This window comes from Strix aluco, chromosome 28 (assembly GCF_031877795.1).
Source record: "Strix aluco isolate bStrAlu1 chromosome 28, bStrAlu1.hap1, whole genome shotgun sequence".
NCBI classification, from domain to species: Eukaryota; Metazoa; Chordata; class Aves; order Strigiformes; family Strigidae; genus Strix; species Strix aluco.
Window position 1 is genome coordinate 2,572,060 of NC_133958.1, and position 25,210 is coordinate 2,597,269.

At 64.9% G+C, this 25,210-nt stretch overlaps 2 protein-coding genes across 8 annotated transcripts; one reads left to right on the forward strand and one right to left on the reverse strand.

Annotated features, from left to right (window-relative positions):
• The first annotated feature begins 507 nt into the window (after positions 1-507).
• NPC1L1 (NPC1 like intracellular cholesterol transporter 1) lies at positions 508-13,743 on the forward strand. Its single transcript, XM_074808138.1, has 19 exons — positions 508-787; positions 1,816-3,353; positions 4,373-4,473; positions 4,566-4,738; positions 4,846-4,974; positions 5,080-5,262; positions 5,488-5,602; positions 6,301-6,428; positions 7,498-7,635; positions 8,244-8,333; positions 8,966-9,156; positions 9,246-9,373; positions 10,423-10,543; positions 10,679-10,734; positions 10,829-10,979; positions 11,891-12,122; positions 13,055-13,168; positions 13,278-13,440; positions 13,529-13,743. Exons 1-19 carry the CDS (start codon positions 734-736, stop codon positions 13,666-13,668), a joined length of 3,945 nt encoding a protein of 1,314 aa, XP_074664239.1. The 5' UTR covers positions 508-733; the 3' UTR covers positions 13,669-13,743.
• Positions 13,744-14,955: 1,212 nt separating this feature from the next.
• C28H2orf42 (chromosome 28 C2orf42 homolog) lies at positions 14,956-25,045 on the reverse strand. Of its 7 annotated transcripts, none has more exons than XM_074808187.1 (11): positions 24,970-25,045; positions 24,029-24,228; positions 23,132-23,158; positions 22,321-22,927; positions 21,468-21,578; positions 20,994-21,098; positions 19,576-19,680; positions 18,046-18,153; positions 16,453-16,553; positions 16,199-16,361; positions 14,956-15,284 (listed from the first exon to the last, which is right to left on the reverse strand). In XM_074808187.1, the coding sequence occupies exons 3-11, from the start codon at positions 23,144-23,146 to the stop codon at positions 15,076-15,078; spliced, it is 1,524 nt and encodes a 507-aa protein (XP_074664288.1). In that variant the 5' UTR covers positions 23,147-23,158; positions 24,029-24,228; positions 24,970-25,045; the 3' UTR covers positions 14,956-15,075. The 7 variants fall into 7 exon arrangements, with proteins under 7 accessions (XP_074664288.1, XP_074664287.1, XP_074664285.1 ...); XM_074808186.1 differs by having other exon boundaries at positions 24,017-24,228; XM_074808184.1 differs by having other exon boundaries at positions 22,321-23,158.
• Between the last annotated feature and the right edge of the window lie 165 nt (positions 25,046-25,210).

Below are 25,210 nucleotides of genomic sequence, written 5' to 3' on the forward strand. Positions count from 1 at the left end.
CAGGCGTTACCCAGCGGGGTGCCCGTAATCGCTCGCCGAGGCGTCTTTATCGGGGCTACGGCGTCTTTATCGGGGTTACAGCATCTTTATCGGGGTTACAGTGTCTTTATCGGGGGCCACGGCTCGTCCAAGGCTGCCCGCTGGCCCTGAACCCTTCCTGGCACCGGGGCAGAGGGCTCTGGCACCAGCACCCGCCTGGGGCACGGCAGCCCCGCTCCCGTAATGGCTTCGGTAGCGGCGTCGGGGGTTTTCCTGCCTGCGTGGCGTGGGGCAGGCAGCCGGTTTCTCTCCCCCTCTCCTCGTTCCCGGTGGCCTGGCACTGCCAAGGTGCCCGTGTCCCCAGTGCCAGGCCGGCGGGATGAGTTCCCCACGGCTGGCACGGCCTTTCTGCTTCCTTCTCCCCGCTACGAACCCGCCCCCCCCCCCCCGACCCCTCGGGGCACCCTGAGTCGGGCCCAACTCGAAACCCCCCTTTTTTTCACCTCAAAACAAGGCTCTGCCGGGAAAGTGAGGTGCCCCCTCCTCGCGCCGGGGGGGCACCCGGGCGCTCCCCGGCGGGGACATGTCCGCTATCGATCGCGGTTAATGATCACAAGGGCTTTACAGCTCCGGCGAGGGCTGATTGGCTTCGGTGCTGTCAGGCCAGACGACCTCACCGGCAGTGGGCGACCGCCCCGGGGCTACCGGGGTCTTATAGGGCCCGGGCGAAGCCGGCAGCACCCTTTTGCCCAAGATGCCAGGCTCCGTCGCGCTGGCTGGCGCGGTGCTCAGCACCCTCCTGGCGCTGGTAGGTGCCTGGGCGTTGGCACGGCCGAGCCGGAGTGGGCCCAGGGGCCGGGCCGCGGTGGTAACGCCATGGCGGTGCCCGTCGGGGTGAGGTTGGGGGTGGTGGAGGCGGCGGGCAGTGCCTGTTCGGAGGGGCTGGGGACTGTGGCAGACGACACCCAGTTGGGTGGGAGTGCTGATGTGCTGGAGGGTGGGGAGGGTCTGCAGAGAGACCTGGGCAGGCTGGAGCAATGGGCTGAGGCCACCTGGGGGAGTTTCACTAAGGCCAAATGCCGGGTGCTGCCCTTGGGCCACAACAACCCCCAGCAGCGCTACAGGCTTGGGGAGGAGTGGCTGGAGAGCTGCCAGTCAGAGAGGGACCTGGGGGGGATTGATAATGAGCCAGCAGTGTGCCCAGGTGGCCAAGAAGGCCAATGGCATCCTGGCTTGTATCAGCACTAGCGTGGCCAGCAGGGACAGGGAAGGGATCTGACCCCTGTGCTCGGCACTGGTGAGGCCGCCCCTCGATGAGTGGGTTCAGTTTTGGGCCCCTCACTCCAAAAAGGCCCTTGAATGACTCGAGCGTGTCCAGAGAAGGGCAACGGAGCTGGTGCAGGGTCTGGAGCACAGGTGTGATGGGGAGCAGCTGAGGGAACTGGGGGGGTTTAGTCTGGAGAAGAGGAGGCTGAGGGGAGACCTCATGGCCCTCTCCAACTCCCTGAAAGGAGGGTGCAGAGAGGGGGGAGGAGTCTCTTGAGCCAAGGACCCAGCGGCAGGCCAAGAGGGAATGGCCTCAAGCTGCGCCAGGGCAGGGTCAGACTGGCTCTTAGGAAGGATTTCTTTGCAGAAGGGGCTGTTGGGCGTTGGAATGGGCTGCCCAGGGCAGGGGGGGAGTCCCCATCCCTGGAGGGGTTGAAGAGTCGGGTTGAGCCAGCGCTGAGGGATCTGGTGGAGTTGGGAACGGTCAGGGTGAGGTTCATGGTTGGGCTGGAGCAGCTTCAAGGGCTTTTCCAACCCAGATGATTCTGTGATCCCTCCCCGCTGCCGCAGGCCGCGCCGACGCTGACTCCCATCCACCGCGCCGGTTATTGCGCCTTCTACGGCGAATGTGGCCGCAACCCAGAGGTGAACATCTCGCTGGTGCCCGCCAAAGTGCCGTGTCTCTCCAACACGCCGGCACGGGTGGCCACGGCCTCGGTGCTGAACCTGCTCCGCACAGTCTGCCCCGAGTTGGTGCGGGGCGACGGCGAAACGACGCTGGTTTGCTGCTCCTTGTCACAACTCATCGCCCTCAGGCTCAGCGTGGCGCTTTCCGGCACCGTCCTCTCCCGCTGCCCGGCGTGCGCCAGGAATTTCGCCAACCTTTACTGCAACAACATCTGCAGCCCCGACCAGAGCCTCTTCACCAACGTCACCCGCATCGTCAACCGCACCACGGTGTTGGGGAAGCCCCAACTCGCCGTCGTTGAGTACCAATGTTTTTACGGGCAGGATTTCGCCGACGCCTCTTTCGCTTCTTGCCGGGGCGTCCGGTTACCGGCTACCGGCGGTTACGCCATCGACACCATGTGCGGGCGTTACGGCGCCAAACTCTGCACCACCCAGCGCTGGTTGGATTTCCAAGGGGATAAAAACAATGGTTTGGCGCCGCTGCAGATCGATTTCCAGCTGGTGCCCAACGGCACGCAGCCCGGTGACGCCGTCGTGCCGCTGCACGGGCAGGCCTGGCGCTGCGACCAGGCGCTCAGCGCCGAGGAGCAGCCGTGCTCTTGCCAGGACTGCGCCGAATCCTGCCCGCCGGTGATCGCCCCCTCCGACCCGCCTCCCCCCTTCCGCCTGGGCAACGCTGACGGCGCCTTAGTCCTCTGCGGGCTGCTCTTCGGCCTCCTCGCCCTTATCTTCATCACGGCCTTGCTGTGCCGGTGCCGGCGCTCCAAGGGGGACCCCACGCCGCAGCCGGTGCCGGCGCGTGCCGCCAGCTGCTCGGCGCGACTGAGCGACGCCAGCCACCGTGTCCTGGCCAGGGCTTTCCGCCGGTGGGGCACGCTGGTGGCCGGGCACCCCGTGGTGGTGCTGGCAGTGGCGGCGGTGCTGGCGGGCGGTTTATCAGCCGGTTTGGTTACCCTACGTCTCACCACCGATCCGGTGGAGCTGTGGTCGGCGCCGGGCAGTCGTGCCCGGCAAGAAAAAGCTTTTTACGACCAACACTTCGGGCCTTTCTTCCGCACCAACCAGGTGATTGTGACGGCGCCGGGCCGGCCCAGCTCCCGTTATGAATCGGTGGTGTTGGGTGCCAAGAATTTCAGCGGGGTGATGTCGGAGGAGGTGCTGCGGGCAGTGCTGGAGCTGCAGGAGCAGCTGGCGGCCACCACAGCCTGGGCACCGGTGGCGGGCAGGGAGGTGACGCTGAGTGATGTCTGCTACGCCCCCCTCAACCCTACGGAGCCCGGGCTGGGCGACTGTTGCGTCAACAGTGTCACCCAGTACTTCCAGAACAACAGCACCCGCCTGGCCATGACGGCCACCCAGACTGACGGCAAGGAGACGGGCACTGTCGACTGGCACGACCATCTCATCTACTGCGTCAAGTGGGTGCCGCTCCCGAGGGGTGGGGAGGGGGGGAAATGGGTGTGGGGTGCTGGGCTGGGTGTGGGGGTGATGCCCACAGGGTGATGGGCATGGCTTGGTGTGTGTGGGGGGTGATAGGTTGTGGGGTGCCCAGCGTGGCACGGGGCCTGTGGGGTCAGGGTGATGCCCGTGGGGTGCTGGGTTTTGGGGTCGGGATGATGCCTGTGGGGTGCTGGGCATGGCACAGTGCCCGTGGGGTGCTGTGGGGTCAGGGTGATGCCTGTAGGGTGCTGGGCATGGCATGGTGCCCGTGGGGTGCTGGGTTTTGGGGTCGGGGTGATGCCTGTGGGGTGCTGGACACGGCACGGTGCCTGTGGGGTGCTGTGGGGTCAGGGTGATGCCTGTGGGGTGCTGGGCATGGCATGGTGCCCGTGGGGTGCTGGGTTTTGGGGTTGGGGTGATGCCCATGGGGTACTGGGCATGGGACGGTGCCCATGGGGTGCTGTAGGGTTGGGGTGATGCCTGTGGGGTGCTGAGCACAGCACGGTTACCTGTGGGGTGCTGGGTTTTGGGGTCAGGGTGATGCCCGTGGGGTGCTGGGCACGGCACAGTGCCCATGGGGTGCTGTGGGTTCGGGGTGATGCCCGTGGGGTGCTGAGCACAACACGGTGCCCGTGGGGCGATGGGTTTTGGGGTCAGGGTGATGCCCGTGGGGTGCTGGGCATGTCATGGTGCCCGTGGAGTGCTGGGTTTTGGGGTCAGGGTGATGCCCATGGGGTACTGGGCACGGCACGGTGCCCATGGGGTGCTGTGGGGTTGGGGTGATGCCTGTGGGGTGCTGAGCACGACACGGTGCCCGTGGGGTGCTGGGTTTTGGGGTCAGGGCGCTGCCACCATGGGCACGTTGCCCGTTGGGTGTCTTCCCATGGCTCGGTGTGCCCCCGGGGTGCCGTGCGCCAGCCGTGTCGCGGTGCCAAGCCCCACAGCGGGGTTCGGGGCGGGCGCAGCCCCCGCTCACCCAGCGCCGTGTCCCCACCAGCTCCCCGCTCTCCTTCAAGGACATCACGGCGCTGGAGCTGAGCTGCATGGCCGAGTACGGCGGCCCCGTCTTCCCCTACATCGCCTTCGGCGGCTACCCCGGTGAGCACCGGGCATCGCCCGGACGGGCAGGGCGGGGGGGACACACGGTGTCGGGGATGTCACCCCGGGGATGTCACCCGCTGTCCCCGCAGACTCGGAGTACACGGAGGCGGAGGCGCTGATTGTCACCTACTCCCTCAACAACTTCCCCCCCGACGACCCCCGCCACGAGTGGGTGCTGAGCTGGGAGCGCCGCTTCCTCGAGGTGGTGGGCGACTTCCAGCGCACCCACGGCCCCAACCTCTCCGTCGCCTTCATGGCTGAGGTGAAGCACCCGCTGGCTGGGTTGGGGCGGGGCGGGGAGCACCCTGGGGTGCCCCGGCACCCCCTCACTCCGTCTCCTTTCCGGCAGCGCTCGCTGGAGGATGAGATCAACCGCTGGAGGATGAGATCAACCGCACCACGGGGGAGGACATCCCCATCTTCGCCATCAGCTACCTCGTGGTCTTCGCCTACATCGCCCTGGCGCTGGGCGAGTACACGGCCTGGCGCCGCGTCCTGGTACGGGTGGGTGGGTGGGGGGGGTCAGGGTGGTGGCAGCACCCTAGGGTGCCCCGTTGGGTGCTGAATGGGTGGCCTTTCCCCCTCTAACCCACCCCGATGCAGGTGGAGTCGAAGGTGACGTTGGCGCTGGGGGGCATCGCCGTGGTGCTGGGCGCCGTCTTCGCCTCCATGGGGTTCCTGGCGCTGCTGGGGTTGCCTTCGTCCCTCATCATCCTCGAGGTCGTGCCCTTCCTCGTCCTGGCCGTGGGAGCGGACAACATCTTCATCTTCGTACAGGAGTACCAGGTCGGTGGGCACAGTGGGGGGGAGCGCCTGGGGGGGGCACGGGGACACCTGTGGGCATGGGGGTGCCGTGGGGCACCCATGGGTGCAGGGATCCCCAAAGTGGGGCCTCTGCTGTGCACAAGGCAGCACCCCCAGGCTGGGCGGTGGGTGCCTGTGTGGGGTTCCCAGGGGTGGGGGCACTCATGATGGGTATCCCCCCACCCTCCTCACCACCCCCGCCAGCAGCAGTCACAGCGGGAGCCGGGCGAGACGCGGGAGCAGCACATCGGGCGGGTGCTGGCACAGGTGGCACCCAGCATGTTGCTCTGCAGCCTCTCCGAGGTCATCTGCTTCCTCCTGGGTGAGCCGGGGCACGGGGGACATGTGGGGACATGGAGGGCACAGGGACACAGGGGACACGGGAGGCACAGGGTGGGCATGGGGGGCACAGGGACATGGAGGGCACAGACTGGTTACAGGGACATGGGGTGCACAGGGTGGACATGGGGAGCAGGGGGCAAAGGGACACAAGGTGACATGGGGGGCACAGGGACATGGGGCACAAGGTGGGCACAGGGAGGGCACAGGGACATGGGGGACACGGGGCACACAGTGACACAGGCAACACAGGGCACGGTGTGGGCATAAGGACATGGGGGACACGGGGTGCACAGGGACAAGGGGACATGGGGCACAGGGGACAACAGGGGGCACAAGGTGGGCACGGGGACATGGGTGACAGAGGGCAAAGGGATGCAGAGGGCCAAGGTGGGCACAGGGAGAAGGGGACACGGCGACATGGGGGGCATGGAGACATGGGGGGCACAGGGTGGATATGGGGGGCACAGGGACAGGAGGCAAAGGGACACAGATGACATGGTGGGCACAGGGTGAACATGGGGGGGCACGGGTGGCACAGGGACACGGGGGCACGGGGACATGGCACACGCAGCAGGTGCCGTGCGCCCACGGGCATCGTGCACCCGGTGGGTGGGGGTGCCTGGAGCGGGAGGGGGGGGACGGGGACGGTGCGGGGGCGCTGACGCCGGGTGCCCGCAGGTGCCCTCTCCTCCATGCCCGCCGTCCGCACCTTCGCCCTCACGGCCGCCGTGGCCATCGCCTTCGACTTCCTCCTCCAGATGTCGGGGTTCGTCGCCCTGGTGGCACTCGATGCCCGGCGGCAGGAGGTGGGGTGCCGGGGGGACACACACACGGGGTTTCTGGGGGGGGTACAGGGTGCCTGGGGGGGGTACAGGGTGCCCATGTGTGGGAGGGTGGGCACAGGGTGGGCACTGGGGGACCCTGGGTGGGAGGGTGCCCAAAGGGTCCCATGAGGGGTGCCCAAGGTGGGTGTGGGGTGCCCGTGAGTTTGAGGGTGCCCAGGGTGGGGGCATGGGGTGCCCAGGGTGGGTGTGGGATATGAGGGTGTCTGGGGCTGGCTTGGGGTGCCCATAGACATTAAAGTCCTCAGGGTGGGCACAGGGTGTCCTTGGGCCTGAGGGTGCTCAGGTTGGGTGTGGGGTGCTCATGAGTTTGAGGGTACCCAGGGTGGGCACAGGGTGGGGGCATGGGGTGTCCGGGGTGGGTGTGGGGTGTCCATGAGTATGAGGGTTGTCTGGGGGTGGCTTGGGGGTGCCCATGGACATTAAGGTCCCCAGGGTGGACATGGGGTGTCCTTGGGCATGAGGGTGCTCAGGTTGGATCTGGGGTGCTCATGGGTTTGAGGGTTCCCAGGGTGGGTGTGGGTGTGGGCATGGGGTGCCCATGGGTGTAAAGGTTGCCATGGAGTGCCCAAGGACATTAGGGTCCCCAGGGTGGGCATGGGGTCCCCAGGGCAGGTATGGGGTCCCTAGGGTGGGCATGGGGTGCCCAGGGCAGGTATGGGGTGCCCAGGGTGTCTCACAGTGGTCATGGGGTGCCCCTGGTGCTCAAGGTGCCATGAGTGGGCACAGGGTGCCCATGGGAATAAGGACGCCCAGGATGGGTATGGGGGTGCCTGTGGGAATGAGGGTGTCAGGGGGTGGCGTGGGGTGACACTAGGGTCCCTGGGGTGGGCATGGGTGCCCATAAGTACCTGGGGTGGACATCAGGAGGATGCCCAGGGTGGGTGTGGGGTGTCCAAAGCCCTTTTAGGGTGCCCCAGATGGACGTGGGGTGTTTGGGGTTGGCACGGGGTGCCCATGGACACTGGGGTGCCCGGGGTGGGTGGGGTGGGTGGGGTGGGGGGGCCCCGTGCCAGCCCGGCGCTGCCCGCAGGCCGCCCGCTTCGACCTGTGCTGCTGCTGCGGGATGGGCAAGGGGGGGGCCGCGGGGCCGGGGGCCCGGCTGCTGCGCCCGCTGCTGCGCCGCTACTACACCCCCCTGCTGCTGCACCGCCTGGCACGGCCCGTCGTGGTGAGGGGGGGCTGGGGGGGGACTGGGGGGGCCTTGGGGGTGTTGGAAGTGTCTGGGTATTGCGGGGGATCGGGGGGAATCTAGGGGGTCCTGGGAAGTGAAGGGGGGACATGGGGGGGGGTGTGTGTCTTTGAGGGGTGGGGGGGTGCCATAGGGGTGTCAAGATTCCTGGGGGTCGTGGGTGGGGTGGGGTGTGGGTGTCTGGGGGTCCTGAGAGGTGAAGGGGGGACACGAGGGTGGGGGAGTCTTCAAGGGGTGGGGGGGTACCATGGGGGTTTCAAGGTTTCTGGGGGAGTTGGAGAGGTTGTGGGGGGGTGTCTGGGGGGTCCTGGCAGGTGAAAGGGGGACAAGGGGGTTGGGGGGGGGTCTTTCAGGGGTGGGGGGGGAATGGGGGTGTGAAGGTTCCTGGGGTTTGGGGGGGTGTGGGGTGTGTCTGGGAGGTGTGGGAGGAACATGGTGGGCTTGGGGAGACAGGACATGGGGGGGTGCTTGGGGCACTTGGGCTTCTGGAGGGATCCAGGAGGTCTGGGGGGGACGTAGAAGTGTTGTGAGGGGATTGGGGGGTCCCGGGGGGGTCCCCTCACCCTCACGTGGGTTGCTGCTGGCAGGTGCTGCTCTTCCTCTTCCTGGCCTGTGCCGGGATCTACCTCACGCTGCAGGTGTCCGTGGGGCTGGACCAGGAGCTCTCCATGCCAGAGGTGGGGCTGGCGCTGGGGGGTTCCCATGGAGGGGGGGCAGGGGGTGACGGGGCACCTGGGGACAGCAGGGTGCCCGGGGGTGGGGGACACGTGAGGACAGTGGTCCTGTATGGGGATGCATGGGGGTGGTATGGCCCCTATAGGGGTGCCTGAGGAGAGTGTGGCCCCATGTGGGGATGGCGTGGCCCCATAGGGGTGGTATGGCCCCATACAGGGACACACGGGGACAGCATGGCCCTGTATGGGGACAGTGTGACACCTTATAGGTGCCATGGCCCTGTGTGGCCCCTACAGGGACAGTGTGACACCTTATAGGTGCCATGGCCCTGTATGGCCCCTACAGGGACAGTATGGCCTTGTATAGGGACAGTGTGACACCTTATAGGGTGCCATGGCCCTGTATGGGGACACAGAGGGTGATATGGCCCCTACAGGGACAGTATAGCCCTGTATAGGGCCAGCACAGGGGCGCTGTGGCCCCTTATGGGGCCAGCATGGGGGTGGCGTGGCCCCATATGGGCACAGCACGGCCACCGTGGAGCTGACGGCCCCGCACGGGGGGTGATGCGCTGGGGGAGGGGGGGGATGGCCATCGGGGTGCCCTGGCTGACGGGGGGTGGGTGCCCCCCCAGGACTCCTACATGCTGCAGTATTTCGCCGCCCTGAACCAGTACCTGGCCGTGGGGGTCCCCACCTACTTCGTCACCACCGGTGGCTACAACTTCTCCTCCCCCAACGGCACCAACGGCATCTGCTCCAGCGCCGGCTGCGCCCCCGACTCCCTCACCCACACCATCCAGTACGCCACGCGCTTCCCCAACGTGTGAGTGGGGTGTGTGGGGGGGCGCTGGGTGGGGGGGTGGGGTGCGGGCAGGGTCCTGCCAGCTTCCTGCCAGCCCTGCCCCTGCCCAGGTCCTACCTCGCCATCCCCGCCACCTCCTGGGTGGATGATTTCCTCGATTGGCTCAACCCCACCAGCCGCTGCTGCCGCATCCACCAGTTTGGGAACCTCACCGGGAAGTTCTGTCCGTCCACCAGCAGTGAGTGGGCATCGGGGTGCTGGGGGGCCGCCGTGGTGGCCACTGGGGGCATGTGAGGGCTACACCATGGTGGCTATTGAGTGTACATTGGGTGGCCATCATGGCGCCCGTTGGGTGTGTGTTGGGTCCCCACCATGGTGGCTGCTGGGGGCATCTGAGGTCTACACCGTGGTGGCCACTGAGTGCATGTTGGGTGGCTGTCATGGTGTACCTTGGGTGCCCACCATGGTGGCACCTGGGGGCATGTGAGGTCTACACCATGGTGGCCATTGAGTGGGTGTTGGGTGGCAATCATGGTGCCCATTGGGTGTGTGTTGGGTCCCCACCATGGTGGCCCACTGGGGGCACATGGGGTCTACACTGTGGTGGCTGTTGGGCATATGTTGAGTGTCCATCATGGTGGCCACTGGGGGCATGTGAGGTCTACTCTGTGGTGGCCACTGAGCACATATTGGGTGTCCATCATTGGGTGTACGTTGGTTGCCCCCCATGGTGTTCATTGGGTGCCCACCATGGTGGCCACTGGGGGCACACGAGGTCTACACCATGGTGGCCGTTGAGTGTACGTTGGGCGTCCATCTTGGTGCCCACGGGGTGTACATTAGGTGCCTGCCATGATGGCTACTGGGGGCACATGAGGTGTACGCCATGGTGGCCACTGGGTGCCCATCATGGTGCTCACTGGGTGCCCACCACAGTGGCCGTTGGGTGCGTGTAAGGTCCTCACTGTGGAGGCCATTGGCTGTATGTTGGGTGCCCATCGTGATGCCCATTGGGTGCCCACCATGGGTCCCATTGGGAGACCATTGGGATCCCACTGGGTGCCTGTTGTATTCCCACTGGGAATTCCCATGATGCCAATTGGTTGCCCATTGGGTGGCCACCATAGCACCCATTGAATGCCATTGGGTGCCTACTGGGGCACCATGGTTGGCTGCTATGGTATCCATTGGGTGCTTGCTGTGGTGTCCCTTGGGAGGGGTCAACTGGGCGCCCAGCGCGGTGCCCGTTGGGTGCCCGCGGGGTGCTGAGCACGACCGTGCCCTCAGATGACCTCAGCTGCGTGGGGGGTCGGTGCCTGAACACCACGCGGCGCCCGACGGTGGAGGAATTCGAGCGGTTCCTGCCCTGGTTCCTCCACGACCGCCCCACCCTGCAGTGCGCCAAGGGGTAGGTGCCACTCGGGTCGGGGGGCGGGGGGGTGGCAACGCAGGTACAAGGACATCAGTGTGGGCACCCAGAGCGTGGGTGCCCCCCCCACCATGGCCCCGGGTGCCTCCCTCACCCCTCGCCCCCTCCCCGCAGTGGTTTGGGCGCCTACGACACGGCGCTGAGCATGGACGCCAACGGCACCATCCTGGGTGAGTGCAGGGTGGGGTGGGGGGTGTGGGACACCCTAGGGTGCCCGGCTGACCCCCCCCTTTTCCTCCCTCCCCGCCCCGCCATCTCCGGCAGCCTCCCGTTTCATGGCGTACCAGCGCCCGCTGCGCACCTCGCAGGAGTACACGGCGGCGCTGCGGGCTGCCCGCGCCCTGGCCGAGGAGATCACCGCCACCCTGCGCCGGGTGCCCGGCACCCACCCCGATTTCCGAGTCTTCCCCTACACGTAAGCACCCGCCCGTGGGTTGGGGGTCCTCGGCGCAGGGTGCTGGGGGTGCCCCGGTGCCCTGTTAGGGGTCAGAAGTGGGTGCCCTGATTTTAGAGGCCAGTGTTGGTGCCAAGTCAGGGTGCCCAGCTTGGGGTGCTGTGGGTGCTCTGGTGCCCTGGTCAAGGGTCAAAGTGAGTGCCCAGGTCAGGGTGCACAGCCCGGGGTGCTGTGGGTGCCCCAGTGCCCTTGTTATGGGTCAGGAGCAGGTGCTAGGGGTTAGAAGTGGGTGCCTAGGTCAGGGTGCTATGGGTGCCCTAGTACCAGGTCAGTGTGGTGCCCAGGTCAGGGTGCCAAGCCCAGGGTGCTGTGGGTGCCCCAGTGCCCTTGTTAGGGGTCAGAAGTGGGTGCCCAGGTCACGGTGCCCAGCCCGGGGTGCTGTGGGCGCTCCAGTGCCCTTGTTATGGGTCAGGAGCGGGTGCTAGGGGTTAGAAGTGGGTGCCCAGGTCAGGGTGCTATGGGTGCCCTAGTACCAGGTCAGTGTGGTGCCCAGGTCAGGGTGCCCAGCCCGGGGTGCTGTGGGTGCTCCAGTGCCCTTGTTATGGGTCAGGAGCGGGTGCTAGGGGTCAGAAGTGGGTCCCCAGCCCAGGGTGCTGTGGGTGGTCTGGTCAGGGGTCAAAGTGGGTGCCCAGGTCAGGGTGCTATGGGTGCCCCCGTGCCCGGCTAGAGGGTCAGAAGTGGGTGTTAGGGGTTGGAAGTGGGTGCCCAGCCCAGGGTGCTGTGGGTGCCCCAGTGCGCAGTTAGAGGGTCAGGAGTGGGTGCCCCAGTATGCGCCCAGTGCGGGTGCCCGTTCAGGGGTGCCCAGCCGGGGTGGGTGTGGGTGCCCGGTGCCTGTGCCGGGGTGCCAGCGTGGCGGTGACGCTCCCTGGCAGGGTGACCTACGTCTACTACGAGCAGTACCTGACGGTGGTGGCCGAGGGCGTCATCACGCTGGCGCTGTGCCTGGTGCCCACCTTCTGCGTCTCCTTCCTGCTGCTGGGCATGGACCTGCGCTCCAGCGCCGCCACCCTCGTCACCATCGCCATGATCCTGGTGGACACCGTGGGCGCCATGGCCCTCTGGGACATCCCCTACAACGCCGTGGCCCTCATCAACCTCGTCGCGGTGCGGGGCACGCGGGGTGGCACGAGGACCTGGGGCGTGTGGGGTGGCAGGAGGACCGGGGACATGCAGGGTGGCACGAGGATCTGGGACACATGGGGTGGCACAAGGACCTGGGGCATGCAGGGTGGCATGAGGACGTGGGACAGGTGGGGTGGCACGAGGATCTGGGACACATGGGGTGGCACAAGGACCTGGGGCCATGTGGGGTGGCATGAGGACCTGGGACATGCAGGGTGGCATGAGGACGTGGGACACGTGGGGTGGCATGAGGATCTGGGGCATGTGGGGTGGCACAAGGACCTGGGGCATGTGGGGTGGCACGAGGATCTGGGACACATGGGGTGGCACAAGGACCTGGGGCATGTGGGGTGGCATGAGGACCTGGGACATGCAGGGTGGCATGAGGACGTGGGACGGCACGAGGATCTGGGACACATGGGGTGGCACAAGGACCTGGGGCCTGCGGGGTGGCATGAGGACCTGGGACATGCAGGGTGGCATGAGGACGTGGGACATGTGGGGTGGCATGAGGATCTGGGACACGTGGGGTGGCACAAGGACCTGGGGCATGTGGGGTGGCTTTGGAGGTACAGGAGGTGGCAGGAGGACTTGGGACATGCAGGGTGACATGGGGACGGGGCAGCCTGGGGTGTGCAGGGTGGCACAGGGGACAGGGACGTGTGGGGTGGCAGGGTGGTGTGGGGATGGGGACATGTGGGTGGCCACCGGGGCTTGGGATACACGGGGTGGCACGTGGGGTGGCTTTGGGGGTACAGGAGGTGGCCGAAGGACCTGGCAGAAGGGTGGCACAGGGACACGGGGCAGGCAGGGTGCACAAGCACGGGATGGGCCCCCCCCAGCCGGGGGTCCCCCGCCCTGCCAGCCCGGAGGAGCACCCATGGGTGCCCCTGGGTGACAGCGTGTCCCCGCAGGCCGTGGGCATCTCAGTGGAGTTCGTGTCCCATGTCACCTGCGCCTTCGCCCACAGCACCCAGCCCGGCCGGGTGGCACGAGCCGCCGAGGCCACCGTCAACATGGGCAGCAAGGTGGGCAGGGGCCGGGGCGGGGGGGTGACGGCCGGTGGGGGCCCTTCCCCTCCCCGGGGACAGGAGGGACGGGGTGACCCGCCCGTCACTGACCCCGTCCTGGGCGCAGGTGGTGGCCGGGGTGGCCATGACCAACCTGCCGGGCATCGTGGTGCTGGCCTTCGCCAAGGCCCAGCTCATCCAGATCTTCTTCTTCCGCCTCAACCTCATCATCACCCTGGTGGGCTTGGCCCACGGCCTCATCTTCCTCCCCGTCCTCCTCAGCTACGTGGGTAAGACCCCCTGGGGACGGTGCCTTGTCCCCAGTGTCCCCTCCCAGGGAGGGTGACCCCCTGGCACTGTCCCTTTTTGTCCCCACAGGACCCAGCTCGCGGGTGTCGGCGAAGAACATGGTGGCGGGTGCGGGGCTGGTCATCGGCAACCCCTGCTTCGAGGACAAGGGCAAGGGCAAGGACAAGGGCAAGGACAAGGCCAAGGCCAAAGCGCCCAGGAAGGGCTGAGCCCCCCCGCCCCTCCCCGCCCCCTCCCACTGCTGCTTTTTCTACTGCTGTCATATTTAAACTGGTTTTCTCAAATTCAGGACTGGGTTTAACTGGGATGGGGCGGGGGGTGTGTGTGTGGCACCTTATACAGAGACTGCAGCGTGTCTGTGTGGGGACATGGGGACACCACAGGGGTGGGGACGTGTGGGGTGTGATGGGACGGGGGGGACAAGGGACTGGGTGCTGTGGGGAGAGGGACATGTGGGGTACAGGGGTGTCGCTGCGATGGGGCGCACGAGGGCAGCGTGGGGACAGGGTGATGGGCACCTTGGTGACAGGGACATCACGGGGACAGGGCAGAGGCCACTGGGGTGACAGGGCCATGTGGGGCACAGGGACACTGGGGGGACACAGGCATCATGGGGACGAGGCCCGTTGGCACTGTGGGGACAGGGACAGCAGGGGGACAAGGCCACGTGGGGCACCTGGCCATCAGGGGGACAGGGCAGAGGGTATTGGGGTGACAGGGACATGAGGAGGACAAGGGTGCTGTGGGGACAGGGCGGAGGCAGGGCACTGCCTGGGGAGGGGACAGGGGTGAGGGGCAGCGGGTACCCCATGGTAGCTGGTGGGGGCTGGCCCTGCCCGGTCCCCTGTGCCCCCACCCCATGCCTGGACACCCCCCCCATGGTGTCCCTGTAGCCTCCTGCAACCGGTGACCCCCCATCCCTGGTGTCCCCACACCCTCTGTCCCCTATACCTGATGTCCCCAATGTCTGCCATACCCGATGTCCCCAGTGTCCCCAGTGCCCCCCCCCATACCAGGCATCCCCTATATGGCCCTGGTGCCCCCCACACCCAGTGTTCCATCCCCCCCATGTCCCCAGAGCCCCCCACGCCCACACCCCCCCATGCCTGGAGTCCCTGGTGCCCCCCACACCTGCTGTCCCCCACTCCTGGTGTCCCCGCACCCCCCCTGTGTCCCCCCCCTTCCTCACCCGCAGCACCGGGGCAGCTGCCATCTTGGCACAGGGCGGTGGCAGCATCCCTGGCGGCTGGAGGCCATGGGGGAGGAATGGGGGTACTGGGGTTTACTGGGGTGTACTGGGGGTAATTTGGGGGTACTGGGGTGTGTTGGGGTACTGTAGCACTGGGGGGTTGTGGTAGCACTGGGAGTGATAGGGGGTACTGGGGAAACTGAGGGTAATATGGGTACTGGGACCACTGCTCCCAGCCTCCTGGGGGGGTTCCCAGGGTGTACCCCCACTTCCCCCCCCTCCCCATACCGGGTGCAGGGAGGCTCAGTGCACCCCATGAGCAGGAGTTTTATTTTGGGGGTGCTCCTGCTGCCGGAGTCTTTGTAGGCCAGTCCTGGGGCTGGGCCTCCCCCTGCCCCCCCCAAGTCCCCCCGCAATAAGGGGGGGCTCAGGGGAAGGCGATGGTGGTGAGGGGGGGCAGCTCCAGCGCCGGCTCCATGGCGGCGGGGGGCCGGTGGCCCGGGCCGGGCTGGGGGCCCCCGTGGTGGCCGTACTGGAACTTGATGCGCAGCTCCCCGATACGGGACTGGGGGAGGATGTTGGGGATCCACTCGATGATGAAGGGGGTGGGCTCCTTCTGGGTGGGGGACGTGTTTCCTGGGGGGGAAAGAGGGGGCCCAGGCCCCCCCACATGCCCTTAAGCACCCAGGTCTGCTTGTGTCCCACACCGCCACCCCCCACCCCCCCTTTTTAGTGCCAGGCTGAGGCATGTGGGTTGGGGTCCCCTGGGGGTTTGGGGGGGTCCCAAGGTGGAGCCTCCCACTTATCCCCAAAGGGGGTGCAGTGCAGGGCCCCCCCGTGGCTGAGGTTTGGGAGGGGGCTGTGCAATTTCTGTGTGTGTGATGGGGGGTGTTTTGTTTTTTGCTGGTGAGATTTTGGTGGGGGGGGGGGAGGGGGGGGGGAGTTGTATTTTGCTTTATTTTGGTCTGGGTGGGGGCTAGAAGTGACAGCAGAAAGATCTCGGGTGTTTGAGAATTTTTTGGGGGGGCAGGAGGGTGGGCTGTGTCTAGGGGTGGGGGGACACCTCCTCTGGGAAGGGCCCTCCCTGGGGGTGCACGGGGGGGGTCCCCTCTGGACTTTTAGGGCCTGTCTGAGGGGGGGCCCTTATGCCTGAGGCCCCCTCAGTGTGGGTAGGAACGTGGAGGGGGGTCCTTGTTAGTGGGGACCCCCTTAGCATTGGGGAGAGCCCCTTGCTCCTGGGGACTGGCCTCTCAGGCATGGGGGGGGGCCCCCCAAGTCCCAGGCAAGGCTTAGAAGAACTGCTGAGAGAGGGGGGGTCGGGGTAAAGCCCTGGGCCCCCCCGTGCTCTGCAGCTCATGCAGGGGTCTCGCTCCAGGCTTTGGGCAGGGGCTGCTGCTCCCATACCGGGGGGAAGAGTCGTCTGGTCACCCCGCAAAGCCCAACTTAGTCCCGCCCAAAGCCCAGCTTAGTCCCAGGAGCTCCCAAGTCAGGACAGCAGAAGCCGGGGCTGCCCAGGGGTGGGGGGGTTGTTCCCCCCAGGGGGAACTTACCCACTTTGAGGAAGGTCTTGAGCTCCAGTGGCCGGATGGCCGGCTGCTTCTCCAGGTGGCCGTAGGCCTCGGCAATGCTCTCCACCTCCACCTTGGGGCACCTGAAGAGCTCGTAGGTCCCGTCCCGGTTCTGGATGAAGCTGCGTGTGATCTCCAGCGGCAGCTGCCGGCAAGCACGGGGGGAGCACCCGGGTGAGGGGCTGGGGGTAAGGGGCAGCGGCGGGGCTGGGGGGGTTGCTGCCTCCCCCCCTTACCTCGGGCGTATCGAAGATCTGCTTGACCTGCAGGACGTTGGTGATGTGCCACGTGTACTTGGAGAAGGTGCCCAGGGGAAGAGCGTCCTTGCGGACAAAAGCTGCGGGGAGGGAAAGAAAAGGCAGTGAGGGGGGGGGGGATAAGGTTCACTCTGCGCTTTTTCTTCCTCTTCTCCTCCCCCTTTCTCTTAGCCACAAGCCAGAGTGAGAGCTGAGGCCAAATCTGCCTTGTCTGGGTGCAGCTCCTGTGTTTTGGGCTTTGTCCTTGCCTGTGGGCTCTTCTCCAGGGCTCTGTTAATCTAGAGTTGCTAGTAAAGTGAATCCTAACTAGCACTGGGCTTGGGAGGGGCTTTGTCTCTGCTCGTGCTGAGGGTAGAGGGGGGCACAAACGGAGCTGGCGCTGGTGGGCCCGAGGCCTCGCTGCAGTGGAGGCTCTGCAGCACTGCCAGGATGTGCTTAACTTCACAGAGAGCCCTGAGCATGCGCTTAAGCCTGGCTTTACACTCCACATTCATCCAGAAAAGGGTGTACAGCAGCGAGGACACATGTCAGGGCCCAGGGCTGTGCTGGGTTCAGAGGCAGAGCTTGGTCAGAGCTGGGCGGAGGTGACACAGGGAACGAAGTCTCAGCTTTGAGCCTCCCTGGGGCTGGGTTTATTCCTGCAGCCCAGGCTTGTGCTGTTCTCGTGCTCAGCTAAATGCCGAGAGCTGGTGCCCATGGTCAGGCACAGAGCCTGCAGGTAGGCTGGGCTTAGGCTAGGCTTAGGCGGGAGCTCACAGCAACACCCTGCGTGGCAGAGGCTGCGTGTCCCACTGAGCACGTGTCCTCTGCTGTGGGGCTCACTTCACAGAATCCCAGAATCATCTGGGTTGGAAAAGCCCTTGAAGCTCCTCCAGCCCAACCATGAACCTCACCCTGACCGTTCCCAACTCCACCAGATCCCTCAGCGCTGGCTCAACCCGACTCTTCAACCCCTCCAGGGATGGGGACTCCCCCCCTGCCCTGGGCAGCCCATTCCAACGCCCAACAGCCCCTTCTGCAAAGAAATCCTTCCTAAGAGCCAGTCTGACCCTGCCCTGGTGCAGCTTGAGGCCATTCCCTCTTGGCCTGGCGCTGGGTCCTTGGCTCAAGAGACTCCTCCCCCCTCTCTGCACCCTCCTTTCAGGGAGTTGCAGAGGGCCAGGAGGTCTCCCCTCAGCCTCCTCTTCTCCAGACTAAACCCCCCCAGTTCCCTCAGCCGCTCCCCATCAGACCTGTGCTCCAGACCCTGCACCAGCTCCGTTGCCCTTCTCTGGACACGCTCGAGTCATTCAAGGGCCTTTTTGGAGTGAGGGGCCCAAAACTGAACCCACTCATCGAGGGGCGGCCTCACCAGTGCCGAGCACAGGGGTCAGATCCCTTCCCTGTCCCTGGAGGCCACGCTAGTGCTGATACAAGCCAGGATGCCATTGGCCTTCCATGGCTGCAGGGAGGGGAAAAGCTGCTGGAAACCAGAGGGAAGTGAGGAATCTTTTTCCTCTTGCTGCTGCTGGGTTTCTCCTCCAAAAGCAGCCTAAATGGTTTCACCCAGCGCCAAGTGTGCTCCTGTCTTACCTGTAGTGGAGTTGGGCAGCCTCTTCTTTGTGCTCCCGCTGGAGATCCTCTGCTGCAGCGCGTCGAAGAAAGCCTGGGGGATGTGGAACACCAGCGGCTCGGGCTTGCCTGTGCGGGCAGGAAGAAGAAGACATGGGGTGAGGGCAGGGGAGAGGCAGCGCTGGGGGGGAAAGGGGGTGCCGTGTTGTTCAAGCACACCCCCATCCTGCTCAAGTTTTGAGTATCTCTGCAAGCGGGGCCTCCAGCAGCCGGCTGGAAGAGCACTGCCACCATCAGGCTGACATATTTTCTTGAATTCTGGTGCTTCATTTTGTGTCCTCTGCCTCCGGGCCTGCCTGAGGGCACTGCTGACAGAGCCTGGCCCTGGGGGCTTCAGGCCTCTCACCAGATCACATCTAGTCTGGTGGGGAGCGGGGAGCTGGACCTGATGATCTTTCCACCTTGAGATTTTCTCTCGTCCTTCTGGGCAGTGACTCCCCGCAGGCTCTGCGTGTGCCCCAGTCCCTTCCAGTCTCTGTGGCCCGGCGCTGGACCCCTTCCCATGCTTGTCCCAGGGAGCGCAGCAACGGGGCTCAGCCCCTCAGGGCTTTCAGTCACTGTTTGCTAAAGTGGGGTGATGCTGCTGAAGGGGGCTGGGGGGTGACAACGTAACTGTTTTTAAGAACCACAAAACAATTTAGGTTGGAAAAGAGCCTTAAGATCATGGAGTCCAACCACAAACTGAGCACCACGGACTGTCACTGCCCGAGGCCAGCGCACTGGCACGGTCCCTGCCCGTAATGACACCTCAGGGCCCGCTGCTGGACAGCAGGTCGCGTGTTTGTCTAACGTGACAAACGCACAGTGCTCTTACATTGCTTGGAAAGAGCTGCTCCCCTTCAGGCATTTTTTGGAGGTCCCTCTGCAGCACCTGCCAGCCAGGCACGGCTCTCCCAGCAGCCAGACTTATGAAATACCTCCCCAATAAGGATTTTTACAGACCTGGAGGGTGGGCCAGAGACGTGCCCTGCTGCCCCCACAAGCCCCACGCTGGTCGCTGGGGCCAGTAGCCCCCTGCCCAGGTATTACAGCCACAAGCCACTGCCAGTAGCCACGTGCATGGCCGAGCCCTGCCTTCAGGGCACGTGGTGGGGACAAGGACGGCCAAGCCACGGGAGGAAAAGTGGATTATAATTTCCAAGACCTCACGCCGCTAAGCGTCACCTTATTTAACCTCACCTCCTCCGCACGACCTCAGGCAGTTTGAATTTGAGCATCAACAACCTCTGAGGGAATTTCTCCCTTCCCCAGGATAAACCCAGCACCAGGCTGCTGATAACCGTTAAGTCCATGTTCGGGAAACGACTCCAAGCTGATAGAAACCTCCCAGGGCAAAATAACATTTGCTCCAAGCAAAGCACTCGCCTCCCTTGGAGCTGACAGTTATTTAATGCTGCCAGGAGCTTAACGACAGAGGAAGGGCAGTGAGCGGAGCAGCGTGGCATGGAGCCGTGCCCAACGGCTCTCCCGAGGTGGCCCCCAAGGCCTTACCCTCAAACTGGTAATGCATGGTTTGATGGATGCGTTCGGTGACACTGGCCAGCCAGTCCTGGAAGGAGAGGGTCACCTGCGACTCATCCAGCAGCTGGGTACAGCCTGCAGGAGAAAGGGAAGGGAAATCAGAATCCGCAGGGGCACACAAGTGAAGTGCCAAGCCCGAGGGGTAGGAGAAATAACTAAGACCGAGGCACACCGGCTGCCCCATGGGCACAGCTCCTCTGTGGCCAGCTCCAGCCCAGTATTCCCCATTTCACCTGCATGGGTTTCCCCAGCAGCGCAGATAAAACTACCTGTGTTAAGCAGAGCTCAGGAAGGCAGCAGGACAGCAAACCAACTTGTCTTTCCATCAGCTCGACATGAACAGAAGCACAGAATCCCAGAATCACCTCGGTTGGAAAAGCCCTTGAAGCTCCTCCAGCCCCACCATGAACCTCACCCTGACCATTCCCAACTCCACCAGATCCCTCAGCGCTGGCTCAACCCGACTCTTCAACCCCTCCAGGGATGGGGACTCCCCCCCTGCCCTGGGCAGCCCATTCCAACGCCCAACAGCCCCTTCTGCAAAGAAATCCTTCCTAAGAGCCAGTCTGACCCTGCCCTGGCGCAGCTTGAGGCCATTCCCTCTTGGCCTGGCGCTGGGTCCTTGGCTCAAGAGACTCCTCCCCGCTCTCTGCACCCTCCTTTCAGGGAGTTGCAGAGGGCGATGAGCTCTCCCCTCAGCCTCCTCTTCTCCACACTAAACCCCCCCAGTTCCCTCAGCCGCTCCCCATCAGACCTGTGCTCCAGACCCTGCACCAGCTCCGTTGCCCTTCTCTGGACACGCTCGAGTCATTCAAAGGCCTTTTTGGAGTGAGGGGCCCAAAACTGAACCCACTCATCGAGGGGCGGCCTCACCAGTGCCGAGCACAGGGGTCAGATCCCTTCCCTGTCCCTGCTGGCCACGCTAGTGCTGATAGAAGCCAGGATGCTATTGGCCTGCTTGGCCACCTGGGCACACTGCTGGCTCATGTTCAGCCAGCTGGCAACCAACCCCCCCAGGTCCCTCTCTGACTGGCAGCTCTCCAGCCACTCCTCCCCAAAGAGACACTGCAAACGTCGGCAGTGGCAAAAAAAGCAATAGAAACCGGCGCAGCTCTGCCTGAACTGCTTTGCCTATCCATTTTACCCAGGAGGGCACTCAGTTGCATCAGGAGACATTAATATAACCCTGAGCTCCGCGAGACGCACACGGCTACCAGCAACACGAAGGTGCCTGAGAACAATTTTTGCCTCCTAGAACAAGTGATGGATAGAGAGGGCTCGGCCGACCCCTCTGCAGGGATTACGGTGGCACGAACCGAAGGGCTGTGGGCGTCTGCCTGGTCCCTGAGCACTCCCAGCTGCCGGTGAGACGCGTGATCGAGGCTTACCTTGTCTTTTCAGCGAGGAAGCGACGGCCGGCTTCTTCAGGCTGCTTCTCCTGGGGTTGCTGTGAGCTGGGTCCTGAGCCAGGAGAGGGCTGGTGGCCTGTGTCCCTGAGGGATTGTTTAAGAGAGGGTCAATGCACAAGTCCCGGGGGTCCACGGGCACCCCCTGAGGGCATCCCTGCCGTGGGCAGGGTGGGTGGGATGGAGAAGTCACCTCTCTCCTTAGGGTGGGCTGTCACCACAGCTCTTGCCACCTTTACACCACTAACAATCACTAAAAGACTCCCTCGGACTCGGGGCAGGAGTGGGCTCAACACCCAGAGCTGCTCCCAAAGCTCCCACCGGCACTGGACGCAGCCCACGGCTGGCTGCGAGTCTGGCAGGTCACGGTGGGGCTGCCCCTCCTGTGGCCATGCCACGGCGTTCGGCTTCAGCCCACGTCCCCCCCATCCCACAGAGCCTCCAGCAGACGCTCACCAGGTGTCACGTCCTTTTTCCTCTTCTTGGGCTTGGCAGCAGCCGCCTCCCCAGCCTGCACCGTGGTTTCGGGACCACCAACCAACTGCGGGACCACGATCCCTTTCAGACCTAAGAAAAACGAGACTCTGTCCTTAAAAGCATCTCAGCCACATGTGGCAGCGCTGTGGGGACATGAGGGTCCCGTGTCCCCCTCCCCACGCCAGCACTTGCATCCCCAAGACCTCCCAGCACGCCCCAAACATCCTCAGAGAAACCCCAAAGCCCTCCCGGCCCTGCAGACACGCTTCTTTGAAGCAAGTGGTGATTTTATTTCACTCACATCACCCAGGTCGTTCTCCTCGGGGTGGATTTTCACCTTAGGGTGCCTAAAGACAGGGTGGGATTATCCGGGTGCACCTATCGGGGTGCACAAGCCCCTCCCAGGGGACTGAACCCACAGCTGCTGCTGCGGGAGGGGGGTTCAGAGCGAGCTGGGCTCCCCCCAGCGCTGCTCCAGCCCCAAGGGAAGAGGAAACAGGGTTGCCCCGAGCGCCCATCGCAGCAAAGCCTGGCGGGATCTGCCCCTCCACCAGCTCCCGGGGGAGCACAGGGAGTCCCCCCGCTCTGCTCCCACATGCTGGGAGCCAGGAGGAATTGCTCCCCACAAAGCTCTCTGCTTGCGGGGAGGTGGGGGCAGGAAATAAAGTCTCAGCTAACGAAGCACCGATGGGGAGCAGGTCTAATGGCAGCCCAGGAAAACCAGGCAGCTGCTAAGGCACGAGCTGGAGGAAGGGGAGCGGGAGGCATCAGCCCGACACGGCCCCTCAAAACCCCCCAAAACCCTCTGTGCGTTGCTCCCCCCTCCACCTACCGCCGGAGTCGTAGGCGAGGAAGTCGGCGAACTCCTGCGCCAGGCTCTCGTCGCTGGCGAAGGCGCAGATGCAGGCGAAGAAATGAATGCAGCGCGGCGGCGGCGCCTCCTCCTCGGCCGGGCCACCCTTGCCGGGCTTCAGAGCCTGGCAGGAGCAGGAGAACCTGTGGTCCGCCAGCGTCTTGGCGCTCATTTTCTGGGCGAAGGAGGCGTGCAGGTAGCCGAGGCTGTGCTTCTGGCTGGCCTTGCACTTCACCACCAAGACGTTCTTGGTGATCCGCTGCACCAGCGGCCCCGTGGGCTCGGTCGCCAGCTGCCATATGGTTTGTTTGGTTTCGGGTGAAGCCTGCATGGAGTTGAGCACTGAGCTTTTCAGGGTGAGCGGGGTGGCCTCGGTTTGGCAGTTCAGGGCCAGTTTGACGTGCTGGCACTGGTTCTCCACCACGCCTTGCGTGGCCGCTTTCAGACACGACGGCACATAGCAGCGACCGGAGCTGAGCTGCGTGATGATGGTCCCGTCCACCGTCTGGATGGCCGTCTCCGAGACCCCCAGCTCCACAAAACACCGGTAATCCGGTCCCCGGTCCCTCTGCCGCACTGAATAAACCTGTAAATCGGAGCCGGTGATGAGCTTGACGGCATCGACACTGGGCTGCTTGCGTGTGCCGTAACGGAAAACGGTCCCGCAGTTCTTGTTCTTGCAGCTCAGGCCTCGGGTGCCGTTGTAAGTGCCACAGCGGGGACATTTCCGGATGCCCCGGAGCGTGGCCTTCCCCAGGTCAGACAGGAAGGAGGGGACTTTGGTCCTCACCGATGCTGGCTCCATCCTCCGGTGAACCTGGAAGGGCAGAGATCAGGGCGGGGGCGTGAGTTAACAGCCTGCAGGGGGGTAGACAGGACGGGACAGAGAAAAAAGAGGGAGGAAAATGGAGGGAAAAAAAAAGAGAGGGGGGAAGCGACCGGCTGCCTGGTCCTGGCAGGATGGACAGGGGTCCCTGCTGGTCACCGTGCCACCCTGCTGCAGTCCCACTGCTGCAACTGAGGCCTGAAGTGACACCCCGGTGTGACATGACACACCACAGCGGTGTGTCTCTCCTCACGGAGTGATAAAGTGCCACCCCTGGGAGCACCGGACCCCGTCACCTCCACCCTGGCGCTCACCCCCTGCTATTCCCCAGTCTTGGCCGTGCAGGAGAAAAAACAAGGCAAAAAAGAGAGCTTTTGGTGTGGCCTAAGCCACAAGTTCACCTCGTGGGGGTACATAAAATTAAATAAAGGATGTGGGACATAAATAAAGCTGGGTGGCCGGCCCACCACTGCAGGGGGGCTCCCAGAGCCCCTGGGCACTTGCTGAGCATGCCAGAGCTGCTCTGAGTGACACCAGAGTAGAAATCACTGTCCAAGGCACCGATGATGGGGAGAAAACCCCGCGCAAACAGGACAGAACCGTGGCGATTCCCTCCTGATTGACCCACATCAGGTTTTTTGCACCAGGTTGGCAGCTGAGGAGCACGACAGCAACTCCTGGCACTTGGAGGAGCTGCCAGCGATGAAGCTTCAACCATTTCTCCCCTGCCAAACGTGTTTTCCCCTGCCCAGGCTCGCACAGCTCCCTGTCCCCATCACGCCCGCACACGAGACGGGCAGGGAAGGCTGCCCAGCTCCCCTTGCCCCTGCGACAGAGCCCTCCACTCACCCCTGCCTTCACCTGGTGCTCCCCTCCATGGCTGAAACCCTCTTTTTGGGGCAAAACCAGGCACGGTGTGAAGAGCCACACTCAGCCAAGGCTTCAAGCTGGCCTTTGCGCCCAGCGAGGGCAGCGGGTGAGAGATGGAGAGAGCGGGCAGAGGCGAAATGGATGTTTATTGTCACTGCCGGAGCCGCAACGTCTCTGGGAGATATCAGCACCTTAAAGTGGATGTGACAAGACGCGTGGGATGACAAAAAGCAGCTCCCGGCACTCCTGTGGTGGCTGACACCGATCCCAGGGCCTCGATGGTTACTGACACAAGATAAAGGCTGCCGGTACCGGGAGGTGCGAGCTCCCGGCCCAACTGCAAAGGACAGGGCCCAGCTTTGGGAACCGGGGCTCGGCGCCAGGGCCCAGAGCTCACTGGGGACTCCCGTGCCAGCCCCCCCGGCGGCAAGGAAGGGCCGGAGAGGCGGAGGAGCGCCGCGGCTCATCCCTCCCCGAGGGGAGAGCAAAGACCAGCAACCCCGTCCCTGTCCCAGCGGGGCCCGGGGAGCAGCACAGCCACCGGCTGTTGCGTGAAGGGGGCGGTGGGACCGGGACTGGGGCAGCCCGCGGGGCCGGGCAGCCGGAGCGGGGCCCACCCCTCAGCCCCGGTCACCTCACGACCAGGCCCCGCTTTGCCTCAGGGAACAGGCCCGGGGCCTCCTCCCGTCACCCGGAGGCCTCAACCCCAGCGCCTCGCCCACCTCCCAGAGCGCGGCGCTGACGTCACTGACGTCACCGCCGTGGCGTCGCCGTGACGTCGCACCCCGTCGACGCAAGGGGGGGGGGGGGGGGGAGGGGTCACCCCCCGCCCCGCCGTACCCCCCCCATATCTCCACCGCGCGCCGGCCCCCGTGATGTCACTTCCTGTCCCGCGCGCGCGGGCCCCCCCCCCACCCCATTTCCCGCCTTACCTGGGCGGCGGCGCGCGCGCCCCCCGCTTCTGCCCGCACCGCCGCGAGGGGACTCAACGCCCCGCCCCCATCATGGCGCCCGCCCCTCTCGCTCTCATTGGTCCGCCAATATCACGTGGCGTACCGCGGGGAACTCTGGGAGGTGTAGTCCGCGGAGGCGCCGCGGTGCCCATGGCTCCGCGGACTACACCTCCCAGAGTTCCCCGCGGCGCGCTCGCAGCCAGAATTGACCGATTTCGCC

What these genes read in the sequence shown, in the direction of transcription:
- NPC1L1 (XM_074808138.1), top strand. Translation starts at nt 734, where the DNA reads ATGCCAGGCTCCGTCGCGCTGGCTGGCGCGGTGCTCAGCACCCTCCTG. An exon ending in TCAGCACCCTCCTGGCGCTG is followed by an intron (nt 788 to 1,815) that starts GTAGGTGCCTGG and finishes CCGCTGCCGCAG; the next exon opens with GCCGCGCCGACGCTGACTCC. An exon ending in TCTTCGTACAGGAGTACCAG is followed by an intron (nt 5,263 to 5,487) that starts GTCGGTGGGCAC and finishes CCCCGCCAGCAG; the next exon opens with CAGTCACAGCGGGAGCCGGG.
- C28H2orf42 (XM_074808184.1), bottom strand. Translation starts at nt 23,146, where the DNA reads ATGGAGCCAGCATCGGTGAGGACCAAAGTCCCCTCCTTCCTGTCTGAC. An exon ending in GAAAAAGGACGTGACACCTG is followed by an intron (nt 21,099 to 21,467) that starts GTGAGCGTCTGC and finishes ACAATCCCTCAG; the next exon opens with GGACACAGGCCACCAGCCCT. An exon ending in TTCCTCGCTGAAAAGACAAG is followed by an intron (nt 19,681 to 20,993) that starts GTAAGCCTCGAT and finishes TTTCTCCTGCAG; the next exon opens with GCTGTACCCAGCTGCTGGAT.